At 37.1% G+C, this 19,734-nt stretch overlaps 3 protein-coding genes across 5 annotated transcripts; 2 read left to right on the top strand and 1 right to left on the bottom strand.

The window, feature by feature from the left end:
- The first annotated feature begins 3,655 nt into the window (after positions 1-3,655).
- LOC110858148 (exportin-7) lies at positions 3,656-9,582 on the top strand. 3 transcript variants are annotated; one of them, XM_022106824.2, is made up of 22 exons: positions 3,659-3,859; positions 4,215-4,442; positions 4,531-4,626; positions 4,713-4,857; positions 4,931-5,097; positions 5,183-5,407; positions 5,495-5,695; positions 5,766-6,032; positions 6,114-6,289; positions 6,379-6,575; positions 6,678-6,783; positions 6,859-7,068; positions 7,156-7,300; positions 7,374-7,521; positions 7,606-7,765; positions 7,849-8,039; positions 8,143-8,354; positions 8,447-8,585; positions 8,652-8,729; positions 8,811-8,995; positions 9,092-9,219; positions 9,318-9,582. In XM_022106824.2, exons 2-22 carry the CDS (start codon positions 4,428-4,430, stop codon positions 9,412-9,414), a joined length of 3,288 nt encoding a protein of 1,095 aa, XP_021962516.1. In that variant the 5' UTR covers positions 3,659-3,859; positions 4,215-4,427; the 3' UTR covers positions 9,415-9,582. The 3 variants fall into 3 exon arrangements, with proteins under 3 accessions (XP_021962515.1, XP_021962514.1, XP_021962516.1); XM_022106823.2 differs by having other exon boundaries at positions 3,656-3,819; positions 8,447-8,729; XM_022106822.2 differs by having other exon boundaries at positions 3,656-3,859; positions 8,447-8,729.
- A 13-nt stretch (positions 9,583-9,595) lies between these two features.
- Positions 9,596-13,738, bottom strand: LOC110858149 (nucleolar complex protein 3 homolog). Its single transcript, XM_022106826.2, has 14 exons — positions 13,554-13,738; positions 13,306-13,486; positions 13,125-13,233; positions 12,668-13,043; positions 12,427-12,583; positions 12,217-12,350; positions 11,928-12,128; positions 11,660-11,860; positions 11,403-11,584; positions 11,116-11,324; positions 10,862-11,037; positions 10,666-10,797; positions 10,513-10,595; positions 9,596-9,940 (listed from the first exon to the last, which is right to left on the bottom strand). Exons 1-14 carry the CDS (start codon positions 13,554-13,556, stop codon positions 9,730-9,732), a joined length of 2,355 nt encoding a protein of 784 aa, XP_021962518.1. The 5' UTR covers positions 13,557-13,738; the 3' UTR covers positions 9,596-9,729.
- A 401-nt stretch (positions 13,739-14,139) lies between these two features.
- LOC110858150 (phosphatidylinositol 4-kinase type 2-alpha) lies at positions 14,140-19,406 on the top strand. Its single transcript, XM_022106827.2, has 9 exons — positions 14,140-14,568; positions 14,650-14,772; positions 16,284-16,402; positions 16,493-16,693; positions 16,774-16,905; positions 17,032-17,253; positions 17,329-17,556; positions 17,642-17,781; positions 17,862-19,406. The coding sequence occupies exons 1-9, from the start codon at positions 14,175-14,177 to the stop codon at positions 17,944-17,946; spliced, it is 1,644 nt and encodes a 547-aa protein (XP_021962519.1). The 5' UTR covers positions 14,140-14,174; the 3' UTR covers positions 17,947-19,406.
- Positions 19,407-19,734: the final 328 nt, after the last annotated feature.

The raw sequence follows: 19,734 nt of genomic DNA, 5'->3' as shown, positions 1-19,734 counted from the left end.
TTATATATGCACGCCAACTTTCACCGCTCAGCGGAGCCTGCCGACTTTCAGTATCACGCTAATTGTGACAAATATCATGAAAACTTGTATTTTCTCTCCTCCACCCGTCTCAGCATTGCAACCATGCGCTTATCACGTCCAAAGAGCATGGTGCAATACAACCATGTATCTCGAGTCCCTTATATGTAATAGATATTATTAATTAAAAAACAATGTCCAATGTGCAAATTAAACCTGTTCTAAACTGTTTTAATGTTCATTTCAGGCTCCCAACATGCAAGAGAACATCAAAGTGGAAAACTTTCCCTTTAGACTACATGCAAAAGATTGGATGGAACAGAGTGAGTGAGTGAGAAGAAGGTTTCTGGGACTTTGTTATTTGAATTGAATTTGCAAGACGAAGATTTATGTCGTGATATTAATTTAGGGAGGAAGAATATTATATTGTGAACTATTGTCTATCAATAATTCACCCACAACTGCTGCCGGAGACGACGAATTTGTCGAGAATAACATACTTTATTCTCTGAGTGGAAAGAAAATGCCGACTACTTGTGAATTTGCATAAACACCAAATTTGTCAGGATTTTCAGAAAGAGAAAGCGAAGCTGGAACAATAAGTTTGCGACATTGATTCAGCCCACATGCAAGAGCAAAACAACTTACTCGTAAATACATAAATGCGGGACCAAGTGGAAAACAGATCTTTGTCTCTTCTATGGACTATCCTTCTTTGGAATCCAATTCTTTGCAAAATATTCAAAACAGCGTCTTCAGACCCAGTTTCCCTTTTCTCTTTTTTATCTCTAAAACTGCAACGCTCTGCACTTTCACTTTTAATCAGAACCGACCGAAATACATTTTTGTAGTTGGTATGTAAATAGATCAGGCGGAGAGAAAGTACCCGGCATCAGTTATCGTATGCGCTACATGTTATCGGCGTGTAGGAATTTTGAAGGAGGCGTAAAAAAGCAGTACCAAAAATAACGGTACTGTCCTTACATTTTGACGCTGACTGAGGCGATTTTCTGTCGACGCGGTGTTTACTTTCAATCTCATACAGTCAACATTGTTACACCCAACTCACTTGCTTCACAACCCGTCCAAGTGACACAATTCAGTCCATGTAGATACGACCAGAGCACGTTCTGTCCAGCCATTAAATCGCTGTATATGTACCTGTGATCGACCCCTACGACCTGGTCAAAGGTCACACATATTGCTTACATAAAATAAATCCAGGGTACTCTGCATTCCAATACAGAAAAGGAACCCACGGAATGACAAACTAGGTCTGGTATCCTAGTTGTTACCTATTTATGTGATCACCAAAATGGAGGTGCTGCTAAGCTATTCGATTTATTAGTCGAGTTTTATTGGCAATTTGCTTTCATTTGCTGCTAGTTCGGATTGAACTCGATTTCCAGATTTTTATATACATACTTACCTCATTTCATTGTCGTTCATACATATTTGAAGAAAGTGATACGATTTCACTGGGCCAACTATATGGGATGGATTTGTCGTGCTGATAGACAATCAAATCCCATCCACATTTAGAAAGTGATATTTTCAAATCGACGCGAGAAAGGAAAGTAACGCGAAGAAGAAGTAGGAGAACGAAGAGAAAATTGAATTGTCCTCAGGCTCGTTTGACATAACAAGTTCAGCAGAACATGATGCTCGACAATGTAGATATTCTCCAATCCAGCTATTTAGGATGAGATCACGTCGACATCACATTACAAAAATTGGGACCCCGCCCTTCATCGAGTTTTGGAATCGATTTGAAACCATTTAACCTCAATCATAACTAAACGTGTCGTAGTTTGTCATCTAAATCGGTATCTCGAGAGATGAAGGTAGGAACGAAATTGGGAGAAATCATCTCAGGGAAAGGAAAGAAATATGTACTTTCACTTCATGCGAGAAAATATAGAGTTAATGAACGAGTCGCAGAAGTGGAGTAGCGACGCTTCGGCCCTCTACAGAGTGGAAGTCGACTTTATTTATCCATTTTGTGTTTCAAAAGTACCTGGATAAATTTCTGAAATAAGTATGAAAATCTTTGAACTGTCAGTTTCGCATACCACAATTAAACTGGTACCATTAAAGCTACTACATAGGCGCAGTCTTGTGCTTATACCCTTTCTATCTGTTCATTTTCGCACATTTCGTTCATTTCGTCAATATAGAGTCAGTGTTCGTTAATTTAGCCCGAGTTAAGAGTCCTATTCTAAATTTACTATGTATTATATACTTAATTTTGGCGCAAAATTACATCCTTCGTAATACTTACAATGCAATAGACACTTGAGATAATTTTCTTAATTTTCATCAGTTTCCTAGCATGCTACATTTCCAATTTTGTCAAACGATATCAAAAAGCATTGAGGACCCTGTTTTATGCAACTGCTAAAAACATTCATTTTTGGTCTGCTGTCTTGATACCAAATAATTTGGTGTATCGATATCTGTAACCACTACCGCATGGTACCCTAAATCCATGATTTTAAAATAAATGACCTTGGGTAGACCACATCAAACATCAAATTAATGCACAAAAATCCCATTTTTCTAATTTTTCCGCATTTGGTCCAAATTTCACCTTTTTGTGACAGTTTTCAAAAATCGGTATGAATACCCATAGGGTATCTCAAAAATTTCCAACGTCACTATCCAGAATCTTTCATTAGAAGCCAGTAGAGACCTCGGTACCAAATTTCAGCCTTCTATAATAGTAGCCCAGAAAGATGTGAAAGCGTTCCAGGCCGCTTATGAAAACGCAAGAAATTATGCCTACAAAAACAATGTAATTGCAGTAATTTTGTGCATGACGCAAGTGTTTTTTACGGCAAACACTGTATGGGGTTGAAGTCAAAATATTGGCAATTTAATACCTAAGGGCATATGATAGATGACAAAATCCTAGCTCGTACCAAATTAATAGTGTCACAGCAAAACTGCGTCAAAAACCGTAAGTTTTTTAAATGAACTATTAATTTAAGCATTTCACGTTTTCCGTACTATGTAATGTGCATGTGAATGCGCCATGAATATGGGTACTGGCTATCAACTTTAAAAAATTGCTTGGCATTATCAGTTTGGATAAAGGTAGGATAGCTGTCAAAAACCTACATCCACCCTTTCTCATCATTGTTCCCATGGTCCAAAATTTCGGAGCAATTTGTAGCATTGAACTAATAATCAGAACAGGAAATAAAATTTGGTTCCTTAAATCTGGTTCTGTATCAGGGCCTTAACATTTTGACACCTTGTACGATTTTTAAAAAAAAAGTTGGGAATATTTCAATGAGGCAAAAGGTACATTTCCGTTGACAATTTGTTGGCTTGTGCCAATCTCAATCTCATATGCGATGTGTTGTTTGTGGATGTGAAAAAGTCTTGAGTGACAATTGCGTTGGAGCAAAAACCTTGGTAGCAGTTGCAAAAAAAACTTTCCAATCTATTTGCCAGCTCTAAAAAATAGCTGCTGAGACTAAGTTAACCAGCAGCATCAGAATTATTAGAAGGGGCGACTAAATTGTACACAAGTTGTTGGTATCTTCTTATTTTGTGGTGAATTATCAGTTAGGAAACTGAGATTGGTGGTGGTGGTGGAGCCTTTAAATTGAGATTCCCATCGAGCGAGAGAGTTTCGCTCCTCATTCACTCCTCTCTTCTCCAGTTTTAGTGTTCTGCTGGCCCAACTAACCGAACTCAAAGAACTACTACTTACACATACTCCAAAGCCAAATTCCAGGCCCTTTAAAACCTATCCCACAGAAAACCACACCCACGCCTACAGCAACCACCAAGGTGACCTTTTCTCCTTGCTCATCATTCGTCAAATTAGAAGGTGAGGCGAAATTGGGAGGGTAAAAAGATAATGATAATAGTTACCCCAGGGCAGGTAAACAAAAGATCCTTTATAATTTTATTCCTGGATCCTCTGTCTGGACGGTGAGAATTTGACAGGACAAACGTTTTTGAGGGGTGGGGTGCATTAGGGAAAATTGTTTTAGAGTAGAGTTTGAATCAGGATAATGTTCTGTATTTGAGGAATAAATAATTATTATTAATTGGGTTATTGGGTCGTGTGTGTTTGGGATTGTTATTTGCTGTTTCGTTAATTCGTTAAATATTTAGTAATAGTATAGCGTAGTAAGGTTTTAATTTTTTAACTTGATTTTAATTGCGTCATGGTTTTCCAGACTTAAAAATACCTGAGACGGGAGACGGAACGGGGCCTTGTTCGTAAGAATTTAGGACGACAACGACAAAATCGGATCCAGCTGCTTGGTGGATTTATATAAGGGTCGTCTTTCGTCAATCATATTGCTCAGAAGAGAAAATGTACTGTTGATATAAGTGTCCGGGGTTGAGAAGAAAGTTTTAAGTAGAAACTAAGCAGATAGATCGATAAGATGGCTGTGGATCAGGTACGGTTTTTTGATATCTCCTGTGAAAAGTGACTCATTTCTTTGATACAAGTTGTAAATTAGTTAATGTTGTTATACTTATTTCTAGGAAATTCAGCAGTTGGAGTTACTCTGCAAGCATTTGTATGAGTCTAGTGATCCAATCCAGCGACAAGAGGCTGAGAAGACGCTTGTAGAATTCCAAGTACGATGATTTTACAATTAATATTTATATCATAGGAGAAATAATTAATCAAGTTGAATGATAATTTTATTTATTACTTTGTCCAGAATTCCCCAGACTCGTTGGTGCGATGTCAATTGCTGTTGGAACGAGCTACTTCCTCATACGCACAACTTCTGGCAGCGACAACCCTGACCAAACTGGTCTCACGACCGACTCAAATAATCTCTTTGCAACAGAGAATTCAAATTCGTAAGTATACAAAGAAATAAAAGCTTTAGTGACGATTTATAAATTTTATTGATTGCTTGCAATTAAATAATAGGTAACTACATTCTGTCGTATTTGGTGACCCGGGTTAAATTGGATGCTTATGTGATTCAATCCCTTGCCACACTTTTTGCTAGGATTACTAAACTTGGATGGTTTGACATGGACAAAGAAGAATTTGTATTTCGTAATGTGATTAACGACGCTAGCACTTTTCTCCAGGTATTCCTTAATTTAAACAATTTATCGTAATTCGTTATCCGCATAGTTCAAAATTTATAATGGCTATTTTTGTCCGCTAATTCAGGGTTCTGTCGAACACTGTACGATAGGAGTTCAGTTGTTGTCTGTATTAACTAGCGAAATGAACCAAGTTTCTGAAGCGGACGCGAACCGCTCCTTGACTAAGCACAGGAAAATCGCGTCATCCTTTCGGGACCAACAACTTTTTGAAATATTTCGTCTCTGTTGCACCTTACTTAAGTCTGCCATTGACAACAGTAAAACTCTGGTGTTGGAAGGAGAGTTACAGGTAAACTTTTGGAAATGAACCATAAGGAATTCTTATGAGTAACTAATCGGCGCATTTATAGTAACAACTACATTGTCTGATTTATAGCAAGCCTTAATGAGTCAACTCTTGCGGTTAGCTCACAATTGTCTCACATTTGATTTTATTGGAACATCCACCGACGAATCGTCAGATGACCTATGCACGGTTCAAATTCCTACAAACTGGCGTCCAGCTTTCCTCGATTTCACAACACTGCAACTCTTTTTTGATTTGTATCACACTCTTCCTCCATCTCTTTCTTCAATGGTGAGTAGCCGTAGATGATTTGGCAAATAATTTATACATAAGTTAATTTGTATGGATGATATTTTTATAGGCTTTATCCTGTCTTGTACAAATTGCTTCAGTCAGAAGATCATTATTTAGTAATGCAGAGAGAGCAAAATTTCTCACCCAACTCGTTAATGGGGTGAAACACATACTACAAAACCCTCACGGATTAAGTGACACAAACAATTATCACGAATTTTGTAGACTGCTAGCTCGTCTCAAATCTAATTATCAGCTAGGAGAGTTGGTCCTTGTTGAAACTTACGCCGACACTATTGCTCTCATTGCCAAGTTTACCATTGACAGTTTGCGGGTGAGTAGTTTTATTATTTTATTATTTTAGTTGTATTGTAAATATGGACAAGTCATTGATTTTGATGAATTGTTCTTATAGCAAATGCTGCAAGTTGCACCCAACAGCGTTCATTACCTTCTAAGTTTATGGCAACGAATGGTAGCTTCTGTCCCGTATGTGAAAGCAACGGAGCCTCATATGTTGGAAACATACACACCAGAAGTGACCAGAGCCTACGTTACGTCCAGAATTGATTCAGTGGCAGTTTGTATCAGGTACGAACTCAATATTTTATCATTTAATGAACACAATCAAAAATGCATATAAAGAAACAATTAAAAACTTTTGATTCGTGAAACAACAGGGAAGGGACGGAAGACCCACTGGAAGACACATCAATTGTAACACAGCAGTTGGAACAACTCTCAGTAATAGGACGGTGCGAGTACCAGAAAACTTGCAGTTTGATAGTGCAACTCTTTGACCAAGCAGCACAAAGTTATCAGGAAATGGTTCAAAGACGAACACCTCCCACTCCGGTTGATCTCGCAATTCAAGAAGGTACATTGGCATTGCACGGCAGATGATTACTTACATTTCGTTGATAAAAACGTGTGCTCACCGTGTTCTAGTACTGTTAAACATGATATTTCTATTTAACAGGGCAACTGACTTGGTTGGTTTACATTATTGGTGCCGCAATTGGGGGTCGTGTATCTTTCAATACAAACGAAGAACATGATAGCATGGATGGTGAATTGGTGTGTCGGTAAGACTAGATTATTCCTCGCAAAGTTAGAATTGCGAAGTTAAATAACCTATTAACAAAATCTTCTTTTGGCAGAGTTTTGCAGTTGATGCAACTAACAGATTCGCGTCTTAGCCAAAGTGGATGTGAAAGGCTGGAATCGGGTTACCTCTCGTTTTTTGAACAGTTTAGAAAGATATACGTCGGAGACCAAGTTCAAAAAGCTTCAAAGGTTTACCGACGACTCTCTGAAGTTTTAGGGCTAACTGATGAAACGATGGTTTTAAGCGTTTTTATACGAAAAATGTAATTTATATATATTTTTGTGACTTTCTGAATATTTGATAATGAATTGAAACTATGTATTTTCATAATTTATTTTTATTTTGACAGCATTACCAACTTGAAGTATTGGAGTCGCTGTGAACAAATTTTATCTAAAACTCTCACCTTGTTGAATGACCTGTCTGTGGGATACAACAGCGTGCGTAAACTAGTCAAATTGGACGAAGTCCAATTCATGCTGAATAATCACACTGTAAGCGAGACACATAGCGGTACTTTGACTAAAAATAAATAATTGTTATTAATTCTCATATTTTATTGTACAGGGAGAGCACTTTCCATTTTTGGGTCTCAATCAAAACGTGAACGACTTACGTTTTAGAACTGTATTTTACACAGCTCTTGGTCGACTGCTTATGGTGGATCTGGGAGAAGACGAAGACAAATTTCATACCTTCATGGTGCCTTTAACTTGTAAGGATTTCACTTGTTGATTTTACTAATAATTTATTACGGTTTAAGGAAAATGTGTAAGATAATTTTGTTATTATATTTTAGCTCAATTAGAAAGCGTTGGCCAGCTTTTAGCAAATGCAGAGACGGCAATGTTTAGATCGGAGGAAGCCAAATGGACAATAGTTGGAATTGCTAGAGACCTCCGAGGAATCGTATTTGCCTTTAATACAAGAACTTCCTACATGATGTTCTACGACTGGATGTACGTTCTTGATCTCATATCAAAGAAAGTTTAAATAACAGATGAAAGTTTAAGAAAATTAATTATTGTGTTGTATTGTTTAGATATCCTGCCTATAGTCCGATACTACAACGAGCCGTAGAGCTTTGGTATCACGACCCCCATGTCACAACCCCAGTGTTAAAACTATTTGCTGAATTATGCCAAAATCGTTCGCAACGTCTCCAGTTTGACGTGTGCTCACCAAATGGAATTCTCCTTTTTAGAGAAGCCAGTAAAATGATGTGCAACTATGGTACTGTCACTTGTGTATAATTGTTCTATGCATGTGTTATATTTTCTGTTACTGCTATTATACTTTTCACTAATAATTGAAACTTACATATTTTATTGTACAGGGAATCGAATTCTTGCCGTTGACGTCCCAAAAACTCAACTCTACCCCTTAAAACTTAAAGGAATATCCATTTGTTTTCTAATGCTGAAAGCAGCTCTATGTGGAAACTATGTAAATTTTGGAGTTTTCCGGTTGTATGGCGACGAAGCATTGGATAATGTTCTCAACTGCTTTGTCAAGCTACTATTGTCTATACCATTATCTGACTTAATGGCAAGTATCTAATTTTAAATTTATATTGACAACATGCAGGATGTTATATTCTTACTGACTTACTTATATTTTTATTTGCGTGATTATTTTAGGACTTTCCAAAGTTATCTCAAACCTATTATGTGTTATTGGAATGTGTGGCTCAGGATCACATGAACTTCCTTGCCTCATTGGACCCCAGCATGTTTCTCTACATTCTTCAGTCTATATCTGAGGGCCTTGCTGCACTTGGTAACACCTACATGTTGCACAAAATGATTGAATGGGGTAAACTAGGTTTTGTTCCGAAATCCTTAGACACTATGGTCTGCGCTGGTTGTTGTGCAACGCTGGACCATATAGTCACATATTTATTTAAACAGTGGACCCTTAAAAGTAAGTCACTCACAATAGTTACTTACTTATATACTGTCCTATTGATACGTGATGAGTATTATATGTTGTTAATTTGATTAGACAAGAAAATTCCTCGTGTCATGCCCATGACAAACAATGAGCGTGTTCTGCAGATTGTGGAACAACATCCAGAAATTCTGCAGCAAATGCTCGCAACTGTATTAAATATTGTGATGTTTGAAGACTGTCGAAATCAGTGGTCAATGTCAAGACCGCTGCTTGGCCTCATTTTACTGAACGAAGAAGTGAGCCCTTAACTAATTCTACTGATTACACTATATATATGTAGTAGTTTTTTTGAGGTTTTACTAACTTATTTATTTCATAATTTGCTTTGTCAGTATTTTGGACAGTTAAGAGAAACTGTGATTCGCAACCAACCCGTAGAGAAACAAGCTTCCATGGCTGCATGGTTCGAAAGTCTAATGGACGGCATCGAAAGAAACTTATTGACCAAAAATCGTGACCGGTAAGTCATGATTTAAATATGTAGTATGTATGACTCTGTAGTAAGTTAATAGTAAATAGCAACGAATTAAACTACAACTGATTTCTATTCTTTTCCAGGTTCACACAAAATCTAACGGTATTCCGACGGGACATAAACGAGTCATTGAAGGGACCCAATACCACTGTTAATGTTAGTGACATGATGACCTGCTGAATATGGCTGGGGGTTTCTGGTGTATGTGAGAGAGAAAGTGCTCTTTGAATACATTGATTTATTGCATGTTTGTGGCAACTACTATCATTTGATTATGAAATTGTACAAGTTTTATAAAAATTTACAATGGAAACGAATACTTTTCAATACACTAGATTGAATAATGAAGATCGAAGTATGGGTGTCAAATTGCTAACTATTTATTTTCACGTAAAATAAACCTTGAATTAGAGTCAATAATTTCAGTCGAGTCATATTTGATAACAGGAACAGATTCTATAATTCATGACATTTAATGATATTACTGAGTTACATCTAAACAAATTCAATATTTTCTAGTTCTTTAGTAACGTCAGAATTTATGTCGATTTCTTCAATAAACTCTTTCATCAGCTCGGTTTTTGGAGTGAAATGATGGTGTCGTTGTTTTGACTTTAGCAAATTCACCTTTTTCTCTGGTATGGATGGATTAAATTCAAACTCCGTGTTTCTTGGGTTAAATTTTTGGCAGATAACTTCAGGAAGCCTGAAAAATAGGTTCGGTTTAATTGGTTCGATATTCGGTGGGCGAATTTTGTTCTCTATTCTCAAAGGGGGCGTCCATAAATCACGTGATCGATTTTTGGACAATTTTGACCCCCTCCCCCCCCTTGGTGACCGTTGGTGATAATTTCGCTACCCCCCCCCCCGCCCCTACCAGTCACGTGACAGATGATGCTATGCTCAAATTTAATCATGTTGTCCGGAATAACAATATTATTCCAGTGTTTTTTAATCATTAATCAAATTAGAGCTACACACATGTGTAAATAACTATTTAATACGCCAGTCAGATATAAGAATTTTAAGTCGAAGCAAGTTTCTAAATATGCAAAATGAAAATCAAATCTATATAACGTGTGTGCGGTATGCCAAGAGAATTTATATATAACTCTCATGACATTTATTGGCATATACAAAACTTTACTCATGTCACGTGACATCTGACCATCTACCCCCCCCCCCTCGTGATAATTGGTGACAAATTTCAGACCCCCTCCCCCCCTCTAATCGATCACGTGATTTATGGACGCTCCCAAATTGAGTTCAGCTACTTACACATTCATCAGTTCTAAAGGCATTTTTTCATTGGGAGACACAAGTGACCTGGCCAGTTGGCTAACCCATGGGTGATAATGCGCCTACAAATATTTATGAATGATATATGTTTGATTACAAAAAATACGTATTAACAATGTTAGTGCAACTAACCATTAACGACGTCATCTCCCACATTGTTGAAGCATTCGCACAACTGTGATCAGGATCTGCTAATTCTGGTAAATAAACTCCACTTGCCCCACCCCCATCACAGTCAAAGAGTACGTTCACAGTAGGCTGCAACTATTTTAGGAAAACATGATATTAAAAAAATTGTCTTCAACATGCAAAATGCAGTCACACTTACTCGCAAAATTTGTTTTAATTCCACTAAAATAGCGGCTGCATCCTGATGCTCCAATTGAAGTGCAGTTGTGGATAATCTCTTGGCGAAAGCTACAGCTCTGGGACCTGGCATCTTGTGTCTTCCAAGACCAAGTCGAGCGCAACGCAGTGCAATTCCAACATCAGTTTCGCCTTTACCTGCGCGATGAATTAACCACATTAATATAATAAAATTAAATCAATAATAAATTAAACAAATGGCGATAAATTCATTACCCAATCGCAAATTTGTCAAAGTTGCATACAAATGTTTGTGGAATGAGGTAGGGTCAAGAGTTAGAGCAGATCCTTGCCCATCTAGAACTGCGAGCACGGTTGAAATACAGAGAAGTATTTGACGCGGTTTGAGATGACCCTCGTTGAGCAATCTTTCCAGAACTTTTAAAATGTCGTCAAAGAAATCAATATTGATTACGTGCGCAAACCTGCACAGCAAAATATGAGTTACATTTCATAATATTTTTGAAACTTTGTTAGAAAATACTATTAATGCCAATACTAACTTTGAAAGCCCTTCCAACACACAAGACAGAATTTGTGAGTTGCTTTCGTTCTTGAGAGCTCGAAAGTAAATGGTGAACACCAACTTTGTAATTTCTGTTAGAAAATGGGACTTTCGTTCCTTGTTTTCCTCTGCAGATGCTTCAAGCAATTCTTTCTCCAGAAGGACAAGATCTTTGGCTTTCTAAAATTGATTAATGCATGCAATCAATTTATTACTAATCTTAGGTTAAATTCATTTACGATTATAAGTTATTACCTTCCTCTGGCGTTTTGAAAGCATCCTTCTCTGTTCAAAAGTAAGTTTTTTTGTCGAGTGCGTTTCTTCCTCTTTCTCTTTTTGTAGGTCTGCTTCTTTAATTCTCAATGCCAGCAGAACATTGAGAACTTCTTGATGAACTACCCGACTGCCTTTTCCAGCCATTTTAGATTTTATTACATCATTTATCCGACGAATGATCTAGATTCAAAACAATTGTAATTAGGAGGTCAAGCCACAACTACAACAATTATTCTCATGGTCCTACCTCATATGAAATTTCTCCCCTCTTGTCTTGTCGGAAAAGCGACTTGATTGAATTAAATACCTTGGTCCGAATCAACGGGTTCCAATTATTTAGGTAAGGAACTAAAAAATTGGCGATATTTGTCGACATGTTAAAATATGGATGACTAATTAGCATTCCACACATGCACTCAAGTGACACAGTTCCAGTACTTGCTTCAGCCTAGAAACAGATGTGCAAGAATAAGGTATTTTTTTATATCTAACTTTCCCCAATACAATCAATATCAAGAAGTTTTGTTAATACTTACATCGCTGAAGGGTACTGGAGGTCTCCGTTTTGGACAAAACTTGCTCACGTAACTCTCTAGCTTTTTCAAGTACAGTTTGTATTTGGACAACAAATTGTTTTCGAAAGTTTGTAAATGTAACGTATCCTTTTTCACTGGAAAAACGGAAGTTATTATGAAAATAATTAAACAGAAATTAATACATCCTTTTGTTGTAATTGTAAAACTCACGCTTTGTTCCTTCAGAGCCGGAGTGCTTTATAGCATACGATGGTAAAACATCTTTAAATATTTTCATCAACGACAGTGCACACAACTTTGGAACTATGAATGAAACTCTGGGATCATTTCCATCCATTATCATCAAGAGTGCATCGAGATTTTTCAACTGGGATCATATAATCACATAGTAATTAATGAACATTAAATAACTACATATGTATTCAGAACACAAATGTTATGCAATGCATACTCTGTTTTGTGGATCTTCAAGGAATGACGCTGACATGGTTCCAATTCTTAACCTATACTGATACAGGGCGTTGGTTCTCTCTCCAATGAGTTTTCCAAAACTGACAAGAACATTCGCCATCGAATTCTCATCACCGTCTCCTCTGTGAGCAGTGTGGTCCGTCTTCACAGCAACCTCTACAGAACGGTCGTCAGCCTCTTCATCTTTAATCTCTTCTCTTTGCGTGTGAAACCCAGATTTTGTTTTAACGGGCAGTAACATCTTGTACTGTTTTTCAGACTCTTCCACCTTTCTGAGTTTTCGTTCGTATTGTTCTTCCAACTCCATCTCATCGTCATCTGTCTTTAGTTTCCTTTTTGTCTCATGCTTTGATTGTCTACAATATTGAATTGATAACAAATTAGTCTCATTCAGGATTAAACTTATACCCAGAAGAACATGTCACTTGGTTCCTTACGAATTCACAAGATATTGCCGGTCTTTAAACTGATCCCCTTTTAAATGAGCCAAATCCTCATCGTCAATCATATCCAAAACGTCTTCCATATTCACCTCGGGTGGTCCACCTGAACACGTTTACTTTTATTTAAGAGCATGGCCCAATTCCAATTACATAATATATATGCATGCACACAAACCTGCTCTATGAGGATTATTCTTATTGTGAAGCTTCTTCCTAATGTCAGATTGAAGTTTACGCCTAGCCAAAACTACACTTTTACTTTTAGTCTTTTTCCCCGAAGACATCTTTCCCCCTTTGATGTTCTTCCTCTTGGCTAGGCTGATACCCCCCTTTTTCGATTTACGATTCTTAGACCCCTATACAAAGAAAAGTCAATTAACATTTAATTCGAAATATGAAATATAAACTCATTATGCAACTCACCATCTTTACGAATAACTAAACGCTCAGCACCAGTTACACCCCTTTACAACTCACTTTTATATGTTTTATTAAAAATATTAAAACCTGAAATTGGAGAACAATACAAAATAACAAGTAAAGCAACGTATGTAAAATCCAGCTCCCAAGTTTCGCGTGGTTGTATTTTCTGCATGTGGTTGTCCAAGGTGGCGGTTGAGCTTGGCGGTGTGGGTGAGGGTTTTTGTCTCCGGGGCAAAGTGGGACCTCTGGCAATGAGTCATGGTCAGCTGATACCTCTCTCACACTGCGCCTCCATCAAAAATACAGAAAGAATAAAACAGTGAGCTGAACTGAAATGACCACAAAAATAATTAATTATTAGGACAAATTAGAAAAAAATTATTAAAATTATAGAAAAGAGTGTTTCCGTTTCGGTGCATTTTAAATCAGGATAAGTAGTAAAACTCTCCCACGACGGATACACGTAATAATACCAAATTTATTACCTATCAATTTTTTGGTGGGTGGAATCTTGTATCTGTATCTTCAAAGTAGTCTTTGACAAAACAAATCAGCGACCAACCCCCAGTTGTTTTTTGGTCTTGTCTCGAAGTGCGAATCATCGCCACCCAAGCTGTGGTTATGGTTGGGAAGAAGGAGACCCCATCCTCGAATAAGCAGCAGCATAAAAACGCTACGACCAATACCAACACAAATACGACTTCTACGAGCACTACCGTTTCGACAACAGATAAAACTCCTACCCCTGTGAGTACCACGGATCAGGAGCTAGAGAAGGACAACCAACTCCAACAAGTTGTTGCAGCCCCCTCTACTGCTGCTAATAACGGGAGCGTGGCGACAAGAACGGTGACGGCGACACCACCACCTCCAAAACCAGCTCCGACAGTACCACCTCCAACAACAGCAGCTCCGACGCCAATCCTCAACAACGTCGCCGTGGTGAACCCTGCACGCGAAGATTTTCGAGCTGGGGGTGGACCTGCGAATCATTCCGTAGACTCGGTCTCCTCCGGTAATGTAAACTTGTCGATGGTTCAATGGTCATACTTTTTTATGATGAAAGTGTGTTAACATTGTTAATGAAATAGTACAGTTTTCACGGTGTCCTTAGGTGCTTTAGACGACATGCCAATCTCGGGGTCGCGTGGTGCTAGCATCCGTGAAAGCCAACCGCTTCTCAGAATGGATGACCTATCTTTACATAACATATTTCCAGGTGGGTAAAATGTCTCCATATCTTCTAGATAGAAATTTTGCTGAGCTGGATTGCATGTCGACCCCATTAATAGAAAATATAAAGTAACCAGTTGGAGTGAGATGAGTGATAGTAATAATAGCTCCAGAAAGTAAGTAGGTATCCTTATTATTTGTATGTATTATGCAAACGATTAGCATCTGAAGAGTTACACACTCACATGAGAGTCCCATTTACGAGGACATGATTTATTGGAATGAGATGCACATAAAACTACAGATCTGGGCAAACATGTGCCTTGGATCATAATGTTCATTTAATAGCCCGTGTTATGATACATATGCATATTTGTACTCGCAGGTAATATTATGGCAGGACAGACAATAGAATACTTCCATTATAAAATTTTTACCCGAGTTTTTGTCAAACTGCTTTTACTTGTAGAGACAGAAGCCCACGAATTATGGGAGGAGTAGATGTGACAGTTTGCAGTAGTATCTTTATTTAATAACACTGTCCGTCATTCCTATTTACAAGCGGTTTTATTTTATTGCTTTTCCCATGCTCAGAGAGCTTGTTAAAAATAACCAAGAAGTTTTTCTTATCTTAACCAGACGACTGTTATGAATCCATGCAATAGGAAGGAACGAGTCCATACATGCTGTGCTTGTTGCATATTTCTTGAATAGATAGACATGACGTTGTGACAAGAAATTGGCTAGTCTTGGAGATGTCTCAGTGGATAAATACTTAATAAAATCCAATCAAGGACCATTAAAAGCTTACAATAGTAATCATATTTACTCCTCATTCTCATGGCTCCCACACACCACCAGTTGAAGTTCGTTAGTTATACATACAAAGTTAGTTAATACGCTCTCATCCTCCCAAATTGATGGGTTTAAGTAGTTTACATTAGCCAATATTGAGCTTTGATGACGTATACTGTTTACGTACAAGTAGTACTTATATACATGCATACACTGACTATGCATTGCTTGTATGATACATTAGGGTTTTAGCGAGCGAGTTAGAGTCGAGTTGGCTTTATTCAGCGTTCCGAGTCTTCCAAAATTGATTTACTCAACTCGCTGACATTACAATATGTGTTCTCAATTGAGGTCGTCTTGTCTATAATATGCTCAAATAGTATAATACACTGTGGTTATCTGTGATGGTGGTGGTAATCCGTATCCCAAGTTCAATGTTTGAAAGTTGAGGCTGCTGATTGTGATTGTGACGTAGAAGCTTTGCAAATATATCAAAGATAAGGATAACAATTTGATCTTGGGGAAAATACATACGTGCTTTATAATAAGGTGTTGAAAATAAGGTGCTCAAAGTAGTAAATCAATAAGAAATAGAAGAAAATAAACAAGTATTTTCCATGCAAGGTTGAATTTAGTCATCATGATATTTTGATATTGTGTGTGATTCGTCATCAACCGACATCATGCTTTCCCCTGCTGCTTACCACGACGATCAAGATTATATCTCACCATTTACCATTTATAATCCAAATGTGATTCCAGACGATCCTTCATTCTCGGACTTGGTTAGACAAACGGAAATCGCTATAGATTGTGGGATTCTACCTGAACGGATCTATCAGGGCTCGTCGGGATCTTACTTTGTCAAAAGTTCTGTGAATGTAAGTAGTTCTTTGAATGCTCTCTTCATTAAAAGGCGTGTGTATGTATGTATTGATTATGCATCGATTAATATTTTCTACTTGTCACAGAAAACGATAGCAGTTTTCAAGCCCAAGGACGAAGAACCTTATGGCCGATTAAATCCAAAATGGACAAAGTGGTTGCACAAACTTTGTTGTCCGTGTTGTTTTGGTCGCTCTTGTCTAGTTCCTAATCAAGGATATTTGTCAGAGGCTGGTGCATCCCTTGTCGATACAAAATTGGAACTGAATATAGTTCCGAAAACAAAGGTTCGTATTACAATAAATAATCTCATGATACTCTTGTAAAGTGCAGTATTTCAAACATATTTTCCTTGTGACTTTTACAGGTAGTCAGATTAGTCAGTGAAACTTTTAACTATGTTAGACTTGATCGAGAGAAGGCTAGAGCTAAGCGGGCCGTAATTGAGCGCTTTCCGTCTCTTGGACGACGTTTCAATCGGATTGGACTGCCACCGAAGGTAAATTAATTTAAAAAATAATTCATTTGAATTAATTTTTCTGACGACATTATTTTTGCTGTAAAGGTTTGCATAGAAGCTTACATGTACGCCGAGTAACTTATCAAAATTGTGTCATAATTTCAGACTGGGTCATTTCAACTGTTTGTGGAAGGTTACAAGGATGCAGACTACTGGATCAGACGCTTTGAAAGTGAACCTTTGGCGGATTCCATTCAGAAGCAATTTCAATTTGAATTCGAAAGGCTTGTCGTGTTGGACTACATTATTCGGAACACGGATCGAGGCAATGATAATTGGTTGATTCGATACGACAAACCAGAAGTGTCGAAAGATACTCCGGAAGAAGTAAGTCATATTGTGTTATTTTCTTCGTAATTGCATTTAATTTCATTTAATACTGATTTTATCTATTCAATGTAGGAATGGGCTTTTGTTAAACCACCAGCAATTCGGGTAGCTGCAATCGACAATGGCTTAGCTTTTCCATTCAAACATCCCGATTCCTGGCGAGCATACCCCTACCATTGGGCTTGGCTTTCATTTGCCAAAGTTCCCTTTAGTGAAGATATAAAAAATCTGGTCCTCCCCAAGACGTCTGACATGAATTTTGTGCAAGATCTATGTGATGATATGTACCTTCTGTTTAAGGTAGTTGATCATAACTTACTGAATAATCTAGTTTATGGTGGCGAAACAATGTGGTATTTTATTGTTCACGCTTATTGTTTTACAGCAAGACAAAGGGTTCGATAAAAATGTTTTTGAAAAACAAATGGGTGTTTTACGAGGCCAGATACTCAATTTGAACCAAGCATTGAAGGACGGTAGAAGCCCAGTTCAGCTCGTTCAAATGCCTTCAGTTATTATTGAACGGTTAGTTGTAATTCCTAATTCTTATATGAAGGTTACATACTCTTTTATAGTTATATGGAAACGTTTTTTAAATATTGCAGGTCAACTGATCAGTCAAATGGTTCATTGCGATCTGTCATCAAACAACGGTTCCAACAGGAGAGTCCTATCTTTTCTTGGTGCTAGTGTGGTGTTTCTAGTTCAGCTTCACTCAAAAATTATATCACAGTGCTAAATTTTCAATTTCAAGACTAAATAACTCCAACCAACGTGCAAAAAAGAGAGGGATCGACTAATTCGTAACACATCAAAATTATCGTGAAACACGTGTATATAAAGAAAATCTGATACGACTTAAATTTTCCTGATTGGTATCTACTTCAGCAAACCCATGACCCCTTACTCTCGCAAAATGCACGCAGTTTTATTAATCAACAATTATTTCGCATATTCGTGTATTAATAGCGCTTACCTCATAAAAATGACACCATATAAATTCCATTTTCTCCACCCCGTCATAATCAATCAATCGCTCATGTATGAAAAATAAGAAAAAACTGGGTTTTAGCAAATACAAAAATATATATTGGGAATACTCCTAGTCAACAGTTGTTGGCTAACCTGTGTGTCTGTCTATACTGGAGACTAGTCTATTTATGTAATTTTTTTACCCCAAAAATGTACTGTAAAATTGCTCTTTGTAACAAAAATGGTATGAAATCTTGCAAATACATCATCTCGCGGTATTGAAAATGAATGCAACAAGAAAAGTTTTTATGGCTTAAAAAGGAAACTACAATAATCGTACATTCTTGCGATTGTGATACTTATAAATATTTAATTTAACCATATTTTTCTTACACAGATACAATAATTAATCTGACACTGTAGAAGCTGTTCACCATGTACCGAGAAACGCTGTGGTTGTGTTGTGGATTGTTACCACTTATTATAATACCTCGTCGTCGTGATCCGCATATACCCTTCGTAGATATTAATTTCAAATCGTATACTTTAAGCCAAATTATGCCAATAATTTGGATTCTTATTTATTCTGTCCTTTGTTGTGTCCGTTTTTGTTTGTATGAATTTAATTAGCTGTATAACTATACCGAACTAAACCACTTGCCTAATTTAATTCCGCTTAATTTATTTTATAGAAATTATTTCAACCTGACCACCTTTATGCTTTAATTCCGTTGTATTACTTAAGATTGTATATTATTTAGCTAAACAAAATACTAGTAATTACGAATTGCCTGCTTATTTAAGTATATAGCTTTCTGTCTACAATATCGACATCAATTTTGCGGTCTCGTCTCTACTAAAAATATATTTGTGTTTAATTGCTATCAATTGATGATGCATCGCTGCTGTTGTACTACAGTCGAAATTGTGGCTAGAAAAGTTTTTGTACGTTTTTAATGTTTACTTGATACATACATATAAGGGCTAAGGGGTAGATACATATAAGGGGTAGATTCGACGTAAAAATATGAAAAGCTATATACAATACATACATGTATCTATCTAATAAAACACGTATGTGCATGGATGATGACGAATTACAAAATGAAAGTCTGGATGCAAACCTTGATTAAAAACATGAAAAATAATAAAATGCAGATTTTCACTTAGCTAAAATACACTTTCATTTTAATGATATGGTTGTACTTGTCGAAAAAAAACCAAGATTGTTACAATTTAATAACTTCATTTCTTCAGTGAATTTACTGGTGTGAGTAATATGCATACATGCACGGATGACGAAATGGCACATGCATTTTTGATAGAATACAATGAGAAAAAATTTGAACGGGACAATAAGACACAAATTTGTCTAATATTCTCCGGCTTTTCCCCAGTCCACACAACCTTTCCAGGTCTCCGAACTCGCCTTCTTCTATCCCCTCGCTTGGCGTATCTGAAACGAATATTAAACGAGGTCAGATTTTAATAGTTGTCTTATTATTA

Source organism: Folsomia candida, unplaced genomic scaffold (genome assembly GCF_002217175.1).
Source record: "Folsomia candida strain VU population unplaced genomic scaffold, ASM221717v1 Fcan01_Sc020, whole genome shotgun sequence".
In the NCBI taxonomy this organism is placed as follows: Eukaryota; Metazoa; Arthropoda; class Collembola; order Entomobryomorpha; family Isotomidae; genus Folsomia; species Folsomia candida.
Note: the sequence above shows the minus strand (reverse complement) of the source record. Positions and strands in the feature narration are given on the sequence as shown.